At 35.9% G+C, this 16,834-nt stretch overlaps 1 protein-coding gene across 1 annotated transcript in view; it reads right to left on the reverse strand.

Annotated features, from left to right (window-relative positions):
• The window catches only part of clasp1a (cytoplasmic linker associated protein 1a), a 75,399-nt gene extending 59,110 nt beyond the window's left edge, over positions 1-16,289 (reverse strand). Inside the window, exons 1-2 of the mRNA XM_051905090.1 lie at positions 16,176-16,289; positions 12,581-13,161 (exon numbers count right to left, since the gene is read on the reverse strand). Coding sequence (XP_051761050.1) covers positions 12,581-12,775 — 195 coding nt within the window. The 5' untranslated portion in view covers positions 12,776-13,161; positions 16,176-16,289. The remainder of the gene's footprint in view (positions 1-12,580; positions 13,162-16,175) is intronic.
• Between the last annotated feature and the right edge of the window lie 545 nt (positions 16,290-16,834).

Here is a 16,834-nt window from a genome sequence, read left to right on the forward strand (position 1 = left end):
TAAATAAAATCAATCACACAATCAATGCAGAGCATTAATTTATATATATATATATATAAATATATATATATATATATATATATAAATAAATATATATATATAAATAAATATATATATATATATATATATATATATATATATATATATATATATATATAATAAAAATACGAAAAATTAGAGGCAAGAAAAAAAACAAACAAAATAAATACGATACAGCATTAGTATTGCGATACTTTCCGCAGCAATACTGTATCGATACACGGACGACAAGTATCGAGCTTTTATTATATAAATTGCACATGAGAATTTATCTTTTTGGTAGAATAATAAAATCAATCATCTTTTTCAGTCCACTAGATGGTGGTGTTGAGTTTTTCTGGTGTAGCACAGCAGAGCGTGCCTGTTTGCATTACATCGCGGAGCAAAGAGGACACTGACAATGCACTAACAGACAAGACAGAGGAGGTTACTTTTAGTATGAAACAAAAATTTTAGCTCTCAAATTTTGTCATTTTTTAAAGAAATTCAAACAATAAATACCGTTTTGTGGCTCTTTAATGTGTCGTGACAGATCGAAATTGCTGTAGTGCCTCAGTTCAAGCACACGTAAACCAATCAGCTCTTCCTAGTAATTGGTCAAAAAAAACATGAATAAACATCAGAATCAGAAGGTATGTTGTTTCGGAAAGACGTCAATACACCATTTTTCAAGTTCGTGTTCACCGACGTAATTCTACTAACTGTCTGGTTTGTTTGTCGGAGAAAATGGCGGATTCGGTGTTATGATTGGTCAGATCGCCTGTCAATCAAACTCCCAGCGAAGGGTGAACTAGACTGTAAAACAAATAGTTGAGCTCTGGTGAATCCCAACCCTACAAAATATGTCACCCAGCCCTGCTTCTAAACTAGCTAGAATCAAAGCAATATTAGTTTCAAATTTCCTGCCCAATAAAGAATAAGCGAGACGCTGTTCATGTATTTCTATTGAAGGCAGATATATGGCCTGGATTACCGCACGCCATTCAAGGCAACTGTAGCAAAATAATCAATAATCAGATTCTAACAGGACTAACATACTAATGTATGAGCAGATACTCTAAAACAAAGCAAGAAAAACAAAAAAGAAGATAACAAAAACCCAGAACTCTGTGTTCAGCACTGAGTGGCAGTGGAAGTGTGTTGAAGGGCAGCTGAATGAACAGCTCTTGACACTCCCTACCCTCACGTCCACATCAGCACCTCTGCCATCCTTTCCCATCTCGCTGCTGAAGTAAGACTGACAGGGAGATGTCTGCATGAACAACAAAGGCGTGTGTTATGCTCAGCGATCAGATCAGCTGAACGGAGAGCTGAACTCTCTATATGGGCGTGAAGTTCAGCTCCATTTCCTTCAGAAGCCTGGGTGAGCTGATATGGCTTATTGTCTTGTAATGCGGGCTGTTTGCGATGTACCCCATACCATGATCCTGACTATCTCTAGTACTGAGAAGGTGCTGTTTCACAACAATTTAACAAAGCAACTGAATAAGCAAAGGTAGATCTAAAATGTAAAACTTAACATTTTTAACTTCTGCACACATTCTCACTCCGTTCCTCAATGTTTTCTGTAACTCTTCAGAAGGCTAAATACAACAACCTGGTTTTGAAGTGTCTCTAAACCAATGAACTTAGGACTGATTTCACACATCCTGTTGCCCGAGCAGAAATAACATGAACAACAAACACAAAGAACGCTTAAGATAACTTTGTATTTCAACACAAACAGCCTATTGTTTTCAGTAACGTGTAAAACACTGAAAAATTTACAGAATTTGACAGACAGGTTCTTGGCACAGACTTTTTTTTTTTTCACAAATTTTTTGTATGATACCAACTATAAAATACAGTTAATAGAAGATTCTCTGATCTACCAATGCACGAGTCAATTGAATAAAATACTAACTGCACAGAAAAATTTATGCTTTAAGGGTGGACTCACACTAGGGGTGAAAGGGTTCTCGGTTTAAAAAAAAAAAAAAAATATATCGAACCGTACCGTTCTGCACACTCGGTTCGGCACGCACTTTCACCGCAGTTCATCTCATATCTTACGACGCATACGCATCTATAATATGGTTTGTAGAAAATAAATAGAACAGACAGATAGAGTTAGGCTAATGTATGTTTCTGTCGATGGATACGCATTCTGGCTTCCCCTAATCTTTGTTCAATGCGAGTGCCGTATGCTCTATATGACCAGTCATTTACGCCGTCATCACCCAGGAGTTGATAGCGCACGAGCTTAGGTGAGATCTGAAAAGCACACGTTGCTATCTGTGTTTAAACTAAACTCATTTAAGCCTTGTCAATTTAAACATTCGAGTGCAAGGGGCGAAAGAGAACTTTGAGAAGAATTGTGCACTCATCCGAAGCGTGCACGATGAAGCGCATGTACAGCGCGCAAATATTGAGGTCTCCTTCAAGTCTTGTGCTTGAATGGACAAATGGGATATATGTTGAACGTCACATGACCAAACCGGAAAACTGATCTCATTGCATCCGCTTGTCAGAGAAAGTGTTAACAGCAGTATGAACTGACGGCATATCTATGGACTTTTAAGGTAATCAGCGAAAATACCTAGCTCACATTGTTATAGGTGTTTTATTCTATTAAATATCTAAACGTTAGTGTGTAGAAGAAAAATTAAAAAAAGCTTTTAAATATCAATCTGCATATGCGGGGGACGTCAGTTATGCTCATCTTTGCTCGCTCCTTTTAAGTTATCTTGAATAAAACGGCAAATTTTTTTATGAAGCACATACAAAAGACCTAAACCGGAAGCGATCTAATCTGTTTTACAGAAAACGGAAGTTAGATTGCGCATAACCCCTATTCACACAAAATTATGTCAACATGCCCGTCTTGGTGAGTATCCTAGCAAGCATAGTCAGTTATGTCTTAAGTGACCTTATACACGAGAAAGAACGAATGTGTTCAGTATCAGTGTACTGATCCGTGTATTATGTCTTAAAGAGACAGCAGCCCTTGCATTCCTGCTGTCTGAATGTGTTTTTAATGTTAATCAAACAACAAAAGACAAGGAAATCACTCATTGCTCATGACTGAATAGTAATTTAATAATTAATAATGATTGATCTTTATTTAATTTATACAGTGTAGATTACATGCATTGTTGTTTTACATTTTATTAGCTACTTTATTCAATTTCTGTAACTGAAAACTGGATACATGAAAAACCTTTTTTTATTTGCATCTTTGCTTTACTGTATTTATTTGTTCTGTTTGATTATGTTATTTTTTCTTTATTTTTATTTGACAGTAGTAATTTTTTACCTGAACATAGCACATACCGAACCGTACCGAAACCGTGAGCCTAAAACCGTGATACAAACCGAACAGTGAGTAATCTGAACCGTTGCACCCCTAACTCACACTAGGCAATCTGAACCGTGCCCGAGCACGAACTGACCCCCAAAGTCCAGTTCGTTTGACTAGTGTGATTGCTTCGTACCCTGCCTGGGCAAGGAATGCTGAATCATGCTCTGGTTCGGGTACGGATCGATTGGACTCGGGCGCGGTACGCATGTAGTGTGATCGCTAACCGCGCCAGCAAAACTGAAAGGCTACTACTTGTATATGTGCTACTGTCATCACTACAACAACAAACATCTTCTATTAAAGGGTTAGTTTACCCAAAAATGACAATAATGTCATTTATTACGCACCCTCATGCCGTTCCACACCCGTAAGACCTTCGTTAATCTTCTGAACACAAATTAAGATATTTTTGTTGAAATCCGATGGCTCAGTGAGGCCTTCATAGCCAGCAATGACATTTCCTCTCTCAAGATCCAAATAATGTACTAAAAACATATTTAAATCGGTTCATGTGAGTACAGTGGTTCAATATTAATATTATAAAGCGACAAGAATATTTTTGGTGCGCCAAAAAAAAAAAAAAAAAAACGACTTATATAGCGATGGCCGATTTTAAAACACTCCTTCAGGAACGAAGGTCTTACGGGTGTGGAACGCCATGAGGGTGAGTAATAAATAACAGAATTTTCATTTTTGTGTGAACTAACCCTTTAATACCTGGATAATACACTTTTCAATTAATTTGAGTATATTTAGGTTTATAACACTTTGGTTATCACTTTATTGATGAACAGGAATTGTAATTTGCAAGTAAATTCCGTCAGCTGCCTTGGTAATAATCTTTTGATACATGCAGCATGAGTGTGATTAAGTGAAAATCGCTGTGCTACATAAGTGATAGGCTAAATCTATTAAGCAATCTATTAGCAAGAGTGCATTTCTTTCAGTTTTCTTCTAAACAAAAAGTTGCATCGTAATGTGAGTAAGGCCAGAGGGGGAGAGGGGAGGGTGGGCAATCGTGTTCATGTTCAATACAAGGCAACTGTGTCTAGTGTGAGTACGCCCTTAATGTTCTGTTTAACAAGTAGGCCTTGATGGTTCAACATAAGTTTCAGTTTCTGAAAGCAAACCATTGGAGGTCTGTGAGTAGGTTTAGTCTGGCTATTCAGCACCAACAGACTTCATTAGACTTCATAAAGGGAAGCATTGATAGAGCACAATGGCAGAAGGGAGACAGAGACACAGAGTAGAGAGATAGAAACAAAGAAAAGGCTAAATATTAGTTAGAAATCCAGGCCAGATAAGCTGGTAGAATTTCAAAAGGCCAAATAATCTTTATCAACATAAAATTTACTGAAACAGAATATAAAAAGGCACGAATGGTATCTGCTGACACGTCCCAATTCTGCACAGAGCTTTCTGTGTGCACAAATTCTGTGTGGGCCTGCCAATAATAGTATATTTGTTATTGACAAATGTGAATCTCTGGCCCTGGCAGGTGAATTCCAGACTACAGGATGACACTTGATACAACTCTACCACCTACTAAACACTAAAAAGAACATAGACATCATGCTGTATTTTTAGATGGTTAGGTAAAATGTGATTTTAAAAGTTAATGCCATTGTGATGTCAAAAATCACATTGAAAGACACTGCTTGTTTGACTGTGTCATAAGAGAAGAAATCCACCCAAAAGCGAAGACATCCACCCAAATCTTGTGCTTATATAACCACCATGAAAAATGGCACAATGAACTCTACATAACTCTACGTGAACTCTAACTAGGTGGTTATACATCAGTCGGAGGAAAATGTTTTTGAACAATGATGATCATGTCTTAACATGATCTGCAGCTTATGACTATATTTTTTCTAATTTTCCAACACAAAAACAAACAATGGCACATGATGAGTTATTATCATCACATACAAGCACATAGGCCTATTCAGAGGACAGCAATCACTCATTCAGTAAGACTGACAAAAGCACAAGGCCAAAGAGATGGGTTACATAAAAAAGCGCTATTTCCCCCACAATTTAGTTAGGCAATACATCCGTACACAAAACCACAGGCTGCTTTGTGCATGCTCAAGCAGTGGAACAGCACATCTAAGACAGTGGCATTGAAAAGAATCAAGCATGGGAAAAACTGCACCTTTGTGGGATGTTGTTCATTTGTTCATGTGAATAAAAAGCAGAATAAAATTCATAAAATAAAATATAAATAATATAACATGTTAAAATACATACAATTTTTAACAAATAAATATACGACGGGTGGTGAAAGATAGGTTTACACACAATTAAAGGGTTAGTTCACCCAAAAACGTCATTTATTACTCACCCTCATGTCGTTTCACACACGTGAGACCTTCGTTAATCTTCGGAACACAAATTAAGATATTTTTGATAAAATCCAATGGCTCAGTAAGGCCTGCATCGCCAGCAATAACACTCCCTTTTCCAATGAAGCTTCAAAGCTTTATGAATCTTTTGTTTCAATTCAGTGGTTCAAAGCTCGTATTGAACTGCCAAAGTCACGTGAACTATTTAAGTTTCAAAACACTTATGACGTAACAAAGCCTTGTTTACTGAAATCATGTGATTTTGGCGCTCCAAACCACTGATTTGAAACAAATGATTCGTAAAGCTTCGAAGCTTCATGAAGCAGTGTTTTGAAATCAGCCATCACTAGATATTGTTGAATAAAGTTGCTATTTTGTTATTTTTGGCACACAAAAAGTATTCTCGACGCTTTATAATATTAAGGTTAAACCTCTGTAGTCACATAAACTGTTTTTACTAGCTTTCTGGGCATTGAAAAAGGGAGTGAGCCATCGGATTTTATCGAAAATACCTTAATTTGTGTTCCAAAGATGAACGAAGGTCTTATGGGTGTGGAACGACATGAGTAATTAATGACAGAATTTTTGGGTGAACTAACCCTTTAATGCTAGAACAAACATTAAATCACATTGTCATAACTTGCAAATGTTACCATGTTTAAAACAACAGGTTACTGCCTGAAGAAGTTTGACTGAAATGTTTAAGAAAACAAGGCAAAATACAGTTCTATGGATGCTAAGAAATATTTATGCTCAGTAAATTTGATCAATTCTTATCTATTGGCAATTATGGAAGATAGTTAATTTAGATCTTGACAATAATGCACATGGTAGAAGATGTGCATTAATGCAAGTAAAGGCCAGTCAGAGATGTACTTAACTCTCTGATGATTTTAGAAATAAATATTTGAGAGGTTAAAATCTGCAGGACTCTAAGGAGAGAGGAGAAGAGAGGGCAACAGCTGGGCAGAGAAACAGAGGTGGAACGTTGCCAACTAAATCAGAGTCTCGTCTTCCGGAAGCTTTAGTAGCTTAAGAGAGACGGGCTACAGCAGCCGCTCGCAGCATGCAATCATTCCCCCACTGTACGCTGGTATCCCATCACCCTGTGCGTCAACACCATCATGGCGCTCTCCTGCCGCCAGCCTGGCTGTGTGCACATCACACACAGTTCAGCTACAGGCAAGCGGTGCACACGTACAAGCCATCACACTGCAGTCAGGGAGGGGACTCACGCAACATGCAGGAACAACACAGCTGAAGACTGAAGATCTGGCAGTGCTGGGGTGTTCAAAAAGTGAGGATGGAGTGATGAAGTAAGGTGAGGAGACAGAGAGGCACAGACTATAAGAGCTTGAATAATGCATACTGACGGAACAGTAAAAGCATGAAAAAGAGGGGAAAGCCAATGAGAACAGGTGAAAGAGACGGTGAAGAGATGATCAGCCTATGGATGTACTGCCATTTAAATAAACTGAAATTCAGTTGAAGAGTATTGATGATCTTCACTTCTAACTATATACTAAAAAGTAGCATTATGCTTTTATTATTATGTTTAGTGTTAAAAAAAAAAAAATGGGATTTTAATGACTGATGCCAATAACAACACCTAAAGAGCAGGGGGGCTGATGGTGATTATAAGGTAGATAGATATAATACAATTTAAATGGATAGATCATCCAAAAAATAATGACATGAGGGTGAGTAAATGAGAGAATTTTCTTTCTTTTTTTTTAATGTCTGCAAATGTGATGTACACAAAATTGCTCAAATAAAAAAATACACACCAACTGGGGTTAGTAAGGGGTCACTTTTTTGCCCAAGGCTGTAAAGTGACATAATATTGATATTTAAAATATTATATATATATTTTATATATACTTTAAAATGCAATTTATTCCTATGAATGGCAAATCTGAATTTTTAGCAGCCATTAATCAGTCTAGTGTCACATGACCCATCCATCAGAAATCAAGACAAAGAAACAATTTAATTATCAATGCTGAAAACAGTTGTGCTGCTTAATATTTTCGTGAAAACCTTGAACCTTTTTTCAGGACTCTTTAATATAAGTTCAAAAGAATTACATCTTACTGACCCCAAACATTTGTGTTATCTTGCACAATAATTCATCAAAATTCAAAATTGAACAATGCTGATAATCTCAAAATGGTCAAATATTATTTGCCTTGCCATGTATCAGTAAATCACTATTTATGAGCAAAAAAAAAAAAAAAAGTTACTAAAAAATCCAAATGTTCAAGCAGAAACAAGCAAAAGACAAAAATAAAATAACCGTTTCATAATCACATGCAAAAACATTTTAACACCATTTAATTGTTGTTTAATGTCAGATTGCTCATGAATTAATTCTTGCACATGCCGAAGCATGATGACACAATGTGCAGTGTCCACCTACCAAATATAGGATGACTTCAACTCAACATTCCAGCGTACGCTGACTAAACAAACGTTACAAGAGGTTATGCGGCCTACTAAACTTTGAACCTTGCTCAAATGACGACAGCAACATTCTCCACTACAGCGCTTCAAAACAAGGCATGATGCTGATAAATGTTTAACTAACATGAACAAATGCCATTGCAAGTGAAGTGGTTTTCTGTCAGTTTACTAAATTTTAAAGAAATTTTAATAAGTTTCTCTTATTCATGTGTTTAGAGACAACTGTAAGTAAGCCAGTGGCAGGAGGACTTCCCAAAAAGCTTAAACACTGTGGTGATTTCAAACACATTAGACTTGAGGTTTTGTTTGGTGTTGCTAGTGGCACAAAGGTTACTTATAACCTATTCTGTTTCCATGATGTGACATTTCAGAATGAAAGGGGATGTTGAATGAGAAAGAATGTAGGGTGGGACTGAGACTTCATTTTATCAGTTGGGAATTGATTAGATCGGGAAAAGTGTTTTCTATAGTTTTCCTCTAGAATAATGTGCATCGTTCACAATAAGACCAAAGCTGCATTTCCCAAATGCATAATAAGCCTAAGTCGCTCATAGAAACTATTAGCACCAATGGGCTCTTTGATTAACTCAGGCTCATGATGCTTCTGGGAAATAGGTAGCTGCTTCACAGGCATGAGTATGAAGTAAACGTCAATTTCCTAGGGATTAGTGTAATTTTATACCACACAATTGTTTTATCCAACTTAAAACTTAGATTTGTAGTATTAATTGTGAAATGAACCTTTGAGAGGTGTTTTACAGGTAAATATAAAACCATAATAAACCATCTGAAAGTGAATTAGCAATTACACCAGTGATAGCTGCTATTGCCAAAAAGCTTGTGCTCAGTGCCACGTGAATTTATTTTTGGGAATATGGAGAACAGTTAAAAATACAGAAAAATATTAAATATTTTTGTTCAACTATGGAAGCAAAACATAACACTTAACAATGGTTAAAAGGGAGGTGCCGTACACAGCAGTTGCTTTCTATGAAAGTCATATCTACCCCCCCACTATTATGAAGTCAAGGGTGGTTGAAAGGGCTTACAGCAACAACATGACAAAAAATGCCATTCAATTTAAGTGAGAATGTATTGTGGTAATTGTAGTTTATCACAACAAATTTCATTTTTCAGTATGATTTACTCATAAATATGTCATACACACATTCATTTTGACAATAATTCTGAACTGCCCATTACATATCACTAACCAGTACAGAAAAACCAGCAGAGAATTAAGGAATTAGGCAATTGTTTTTATAAAAGTGTACTACTTGTACACTCGTATGGATTTAGCTCAACATCATATAATCAACATTCAAATATTAATCTGAAAACATTTTGTGTTGCTATATGGCAAAATCAAAGTCTGTTTTGATGACTGCATGTATAATATAATATATTCCACATATTACAGAACAAATAGGCATAATTAGTCAACATTAATGATTAAACTTGCTCTGGACTAATTATATCCCTCTTTTAGTTGCAATAGAATCAATTCCTGTTCCTGTCAATTCCAATTCTGTAGGGTGTGGCAAATTCAATGCAAATTCACCATGAACTGAAAGCAAATTATTAAATGCTGAAATGCTGGTCCCCTGGACCAGAATGGCTTTCATTACACCTCAGTAAATATTATACTGACTATAATTGACTCACTATTTAAAAAAAACAAAAAAAAACAAAAAAAACAACAGTTTTTTTTTTTTTTTTTTGAATAGACAATGAATAGATGATTTCTAGGCAATGTCTAGAGGCTTAGTGCTACATTTTGCCAAAACAAATTCAACTAGATCATGCATGGTAAGAAAATGTTGTCCTTTACTGGCTAAACAGGTCTTTTGGATTGAAAGTCTAGACTGCATTCACAATCATTTAAACAGCATTGTGGTGCAAACATGTCAGCACATGATTTACTCTTTGATAAAGCACTAAAGCCTTTATTAATCAGTTTGCAAGCTGTACAAAAACACCATTAGAATAGAGATAACCACAAAACCTTTTAATTCTGGTTACCCAGAAAGGGGTTATCAGAACGAATGACCACAACCAACAGGACAAAACCTTTTCCATTATAGTGTACAAACCACAAAGCCATGAACTAAAAAAACTTTAACACACAACTTTTGGACGAGTCAGGTAATCAATTCTATTTTACAACAACCTACAACATAATGAAGCCAAAGCTGTCAAGCACTGTAAAGCTTGTAAAGTAAGCATTACTTCAAAGAACAAACTATTTTCTGATACGGACACATCTCACATGAAGGGCCAACCTCACCCAAACCCTGCCCGAATACTTTCCACATTACTCCCAACATCAATTGCTGTCTCCGTCAAGGCTGGTGCTTGTGAACAAAATGCAATGTGAGCTAAATCATTTGTTCTCAGGCAGTTGCAACCGAGTAGTTACTGACATCCCACAAAATCTGACATTGACTGCATTACTAAGAAATCTATTAGGGCTGGGTGATATAAATCAATCAATCAAAATATTCACAATTATTTTGCTGACTCACAATATAAAACGAAGCAACATTGAGAATACTGCAGTGATTTTTAATGAGCTTTTTATTAGGCATTTAAAGTTACTATAACACTAGTTGTGCAGTCCTTCTTTGTCTCATGACATGAAAGACATGTTTTAATAGCATCTCTGATTTAAATCTGACTAGCAAAATGGAGTTTTATATGCTTCATTCATTACTAATCAGTTCAAACAGCTTCAATGAATCCATTCAAAATGGATTCAGCAATTAATTTGCATCACCACTCAAAAGCTTAGTGTATCAGATTTTTGTTAAATATATATGCAAAATATATATGCAAATAAATACTGCTATCTATTACTTTGTTTTGTTATGTTGGTGTATAAAATGCTTATAGCATCAAAAATTGCCTTGATTATTTGTAACTGTTTTTTTTTTGTTTTGTTTTGTTTCTCCACACATTAAATTTTGAAACTCATTTGAATCATTTTGAATCTACTTATTTACAGTATCTCTGTGGTTGAAATGATGGCTTCTCTGTTTGGGTAGGGAAAAATAAATAAATTAATAAAATACATTATTGAATTGAATTACATCAAAAGGCTGATAAACTATCATTTTAACTATCACCAGTCCTAATGGCTGTTATGAAATATTATCCATTTATGGTATCACACAGCAACTGGCTGAAACATGAGTTCAAGAAGAAGAGAGTTCAAATGAGGCTGTTCATGAAAAATGTGCTCCCAGTATCCCTCAATCTAATGCTCAAATCAAGTGACTGCAAAACACTGAGCCTCAGAATTCACACTACATGCATGATGTCTCAGCATTGAAATAAATACAAAAAGTAGCAGAGCTGCGCTTCATGATGCTAACCGCTTGACATAATTGCTACTCTATGTTTACAAGCTGCTCAAGGAAGTGACATCAACGATAAACAGGCTCTGAACACTGTCAAAATAATATACCACATTCAACAAAACCAACGCAAAACAAAAAACAGATGGGCGGCTCTAACTCAGCACTGCAATGCTATAAGGTCAAGGCGAAAGATTTGAAATAAAAATATCTCATAGTTGCTTCTTAAGAGGATTTCTGGCATGATTCCCATGAAACACTTTATCTCTATTAATTGCCTTTGTTAGAGTTTGATATTCTTGAACATGAAACTAGTAACTGAGTATAAGCCATCAGCCTTCTTAAATGTCTACTGTACACAACATTCAATATAAGACACCTATTGCATAAATAATCATGTATAAAAATAATAATAGCAATATTAAGGTCAGTCTGAGTTCTGGTAACAAAAAAAAGACCATAACAAAAATGAATATGATAGATAAGACTGCCATCTACACCTTTAAAGGGCTAGTTCACCCAAAAATAAAATTTCATTTACTCACCATCATTTCAAACAAAAAGGACTTCCTTTCATCTATTAAGAACTCTTTTTTGCATTAGCTGTGACTACATGGAAAACATTTCACCAAACTTATTCTGTGCTCAAAAAAAGAAAGTCATACCAGTTTGGAACGACATGAGGGTGAGCAAATGACGACCGAATTTTCATTTCTGGTTGAACGAATTCTTTAATCATCATCCAAGTGAAGTCTCTCATTGTGTCTGATCTTGGAATATGTCAACATGAAGGCCTGTAAATGTTCCAGTGACCTCAAAAGCCTGCTCTGTTTCGCTCAAGGGATCGATTCAACCCCTCAATTCTATGCCAGACAACTGCCTGAAGGAGAATTCCAAAAGAAAAGCCCCTGTTTTATAACCCATAATACCCAGTCCAGTTGAAACACCACCCTGCACCATTTACAGTCTCAAAAAGTCAATAAAACCTGCAGAAAATTACAGTTAAGCATCTAAATTATCTAAAAAGCCTTTACCTTGAAGTTGCTAGAGTTAACCCAAGATGTGGCGATACCGTCCACCATTTTATCTAGCGCAGTCTGGTCACTCTCCAGGTCATGACACTTGTCTGAATCTGTGATGTAGTCAATGAGCTCTGGACCCATCTGCAACCTGCGGGCCACATCCTTCTGTAGCACCTGGGTCAGACAGTACTCCATATTGGGTTCCATGGCCTACGATGTCCTGCCACCACCCGTGTGGCAGTAGAGAGGAAAAACTAAAAAAAAAAAAAAAGTCCTTTAGCGTGTGCAATCAAGGCAAAACAAGAGCACACGCTTATTAATATCCCGTGTTGATGAATCCTATGAGTGTCACAGGCTGGCAAGAAGCTGAGCGGTAGGGATGTCGACTCGGGAATGCAAACGATGCACCATATGTGACTAGACAACAGCTGATGAGGATTGCGAATTCTCCTTTTTGTCCTTTTAGGAGGCAGCCAAACCACTAGCAGAGGCAAAAGCGATCACGGTTGCGGTGACAGCAGCAGGGGTTCTGGTAACTAGAGCAGGAGAGAGAGGGTCCGGCGGAGCATTGCTTCATAATTCAGAGGTCCTCCCTGCTCAGGATGAGAAAAGAGAGCTATTAGTCAAGTACCACCTCTGGATATCAAATACCAGTGCGGCAAGACCTGCATTTTTGTCAGCTCAGATCAGCAGCCACTTACGAGAAAAACAAAAAAAAGCCCTTTGATGGTGGTGACATAACTCAAAGTCCGGTTTGCATTCTCTTAACTATTTATTTGCTGACCATGCATTAGCTGCACAGCTTTGTGGGATACAGCAAGAGAGGAATTCTACTTGGGTTAAAAGGATAGTTCGCCCCAAAATTAAAACTGTCATTAACTCATCCTTATGCCATTTCAAACCAATTTACTTTATAATTTACAAAAAGGATACCATAATAGCACCACAACAGTAATCTATACAATTTGAGTACTATATGCAAAGCCATACAATAGCTTATGCGAGTAAAGGTGCAGACACATTAGCAAAATTTAGGCAAATTTTTGTGGGCAGAAATATAGCATAGCAATTAGAGCTGCATGATTAAACATTAAAAGATCGCAATCTTGAACATTCAAATCTGCGTTGGCGCTGCCGCTGGCCCAGAGAAAGCCTTTATTATGTAGAAATATGAAACAGCTTCACAAACAGTCTTTTCAACCACACTGTATCATTATTTCTGTGTTACAAATATTTATAAAAGAAGTACTGGAATCAAAGTTTATATTTTAGATATAAACACTGATGTCTACGGAAGCAAACAAAATAGAGTAAATCCCCTTTTGAAAGTAACACGGCGCTTCAAATAACGATTGTATCGTTTACATCGTTATACCACTAGGTGGCAACAAGTGACTGTAAAAAAACGTATTTGTCATTGAATCATTCATTCATGAGATTCGTTCAAAAACACTGATTCACCCAGTAATTGAACAATAAATTATATTTATGAGTGAGTCATTAAATCATTCATTCAACCTGATTTTTTTAAATAATTCATTCATATTAATTAAACATTTTAAAATTGACTGCAGCAATTAACATTTCAGAACCTCTAGTAAATTACATGTTTTGTTCAGGTGTCTGTTCAGAATTATGAGAGAATCGCGACCTCTATTTGAAACAAAAAAAAAATCGTAATTATCAATTTATTCAGCATTGTGCAGCTTTAGTAGCAGCGTATAAAGCACAGCTCACACCAAAATCACTTTCAAGTTGAGCACCTTTTTGTTGGTCAGCTTGAACAGCTTGAGTGAAATCTGCATAGGGAAATTTTTCACACTCGTGCAGATTCCTATTAAAATGTCTAGATTTTGCTTGCAAAATTTTGCAGAGCAACAGTAAACGTGACCGCACCTTAATAGACCAAAATTTTAAAAGAGCTTCATTAAGATTCTTCAAAATTTCTCCTTTTTTCTTTTACAGAAAAAAATAACAGTTTGGCTGAAAACATAATGACTATATAATACTTATCTTTAATTTATAAGTTAATTATTAAAGTTAAAGCACAATAATTTGAAGATTTGTAAATATTCTGTAAAATTATCATGCAGAAATTATACTACATTGAGCGAACTACTGGAAACTACTGGAAACTACTAGGTAACGTAAAGCTTTGTGTTGCACAGCACAACAACATAAGTAAATAAGTAAGGCCATCACTAGGACACTGCATTGAGACAAAAATCTGCTAAGGCATCATGGGAATAATCTAGCTGCAATCACAGTTGGTCTCAGCAAAGTGTATTACTCTGATAAGTAGATTACCTGATGCTCACAGGACTCCAATTTTTCTGAAAGACTTCATAAAATGAGCAAAAAATGTACTGTCCATTGATCAGGGCAGAACACTGAAAATGATGAATGTACTGGTGGTCACTGAGGCAATCTGATCAGTGTGTGTGTACCGTGCAGTCAAAAATGAAAATCTGAGACTTAAAATTAAAGTTTCATGATTTCAAATAATGTAAATAATAATAATATTAATAATAATAAATAGTCCAAAATGAAAATCTGAGACTTAAAATTCCAGTTTCAGGATTTCAAATAATGATAATAATAATAATGCTTTAAAAAAAAAAAAAAAGTAAATTATTGTTTTGCACAAAGCTCCTGCAGCTCATCAAAACAAATATAAACAAATGTAAACAAATCAAATTTTTAAATTCAACTTTCACTCAAGACTAAATATAGAACAACTTATTTTTGTAACATGATGATGTTGATTTTTGTAATAATGATTCAGAAGAGGTTTGGTCTTCACTGTATGTGTGTTTTCTATCTTCACTGTCACGAGCGGATTTGTTTTTTCTTAGTTTACATTACAAGTCTGTGCCTGTACTTCATGTATCTAAGCTACACAATGGTGGGAGGAGACTTTTCTATGTCTCCTAATTCTCCATAGATCAAAATCAGCACACAGGAGTTCTTTGAGTCATCAGTGATGTCACCTTAATGTAAAACACACACACACTGCATTATAATTCAGTGATGTCAAGCATGACCCGTGCCTCCCTCAAACATACATCGCAGACATTTGATTACAGCTTAATTCACAACAAGCTGTATTTACTATAAAATTACATCAGTACTCACCAGTATTTGGTGAAAACGTGACTATAATTCATAGCAAAATGACCTTGTATATACAACAGAACTGATATACTACATAAAGAAAAAAATCAAAATCAAAACATGTAAGCTCAATAGTGAATGATAGATCATACATGAGTATCAATGTAAATACATTGATGCTCATGTAGTATCTGTCATTCACCCTAAATGAGATGCTTTACTGCCAAGTCCAGGGTTTAAAATATGTTATTGTCTTTTATATACGTTAACAATTCAAATATCAACACCCTTTTTATGAAATCTGAATTACTATTTAATTATCGAGTGTTTTCAGATTATATCTGGATGAATTTGTTTCTTTTTCATTGATCATCTAGCCGGTTATGCTAGCTCTCACTAGCCGATCGAATAAACTGTGAAAACTCCGGCGATTTATGCCAAACCGGTACATGTAAACGGCAAGCTTGGTTGAAATAATAGGTTAAATACTCACTCTGCCGAATCTAGCGGTGGTTTCTGTGTGAAATGACACGGGTTGGTTTACTAAAGGTAAACGAGGCTTGTCTCTCTGGTGCTGCTCCTGTAGACACAATGATGGAGCCGGAATGCGCATGCGCCAAACACCTCTGTTCTGTTACCGATTCAATGTACAATCAGCTTACAGCTTTGATACAAACGTTGTATCATGACAAATATGTTTTTTATGCCACTATGATCGCTAGCAATTGTTTAAAAATGTGGGCAATGCCCCTTTATTATGCATATATACAGTATGGGAGTCAGTATTTCTCTATAAGCACCTTTACCTTTGTAATTAGCGATTTTTGCTCTTATTTTTTGAGTGTTTAGCTACACAGTGACCAACAGATATTTTGTTTACATCTGCTTATTAGAAATCCTCTGGTTTCCTTCTGTCTCGCAGCCACATGGCCATTTTCCTTGTGTAGCTAAAACAATGAACCTTTATGGCAGGCCAATTTAACATTGATTCCTCAGAACTAAAGCTTGTATTTGTTACTGGTAGACTATATATATATTACTTTAATTGCTAGTAAGTATTCTCATAGGAACAAGCACGTTTCTGTTTTTCCAAATAGTTAACACTAGTTATTAGAAATTAGTGTTATTTTGGTAACATTTTTAAATCTAATA

The sequence above is a fragment of the Ctenopharyngodon idella genome, chromosome 9, assembly GCF_019924925.1.
Source record: "Ctenopharyngodon idella isolate HZGC_01 chromosome 9, HZGC01, whole genome shotgun sequence".
Lineage (NCBI taxonomy): Eukaryota > Metazoa > Chordata > Actinopteri > Cypriniformes > Xenocyprididae > Ctenopharyngodon > Ctenopharyngodon idella.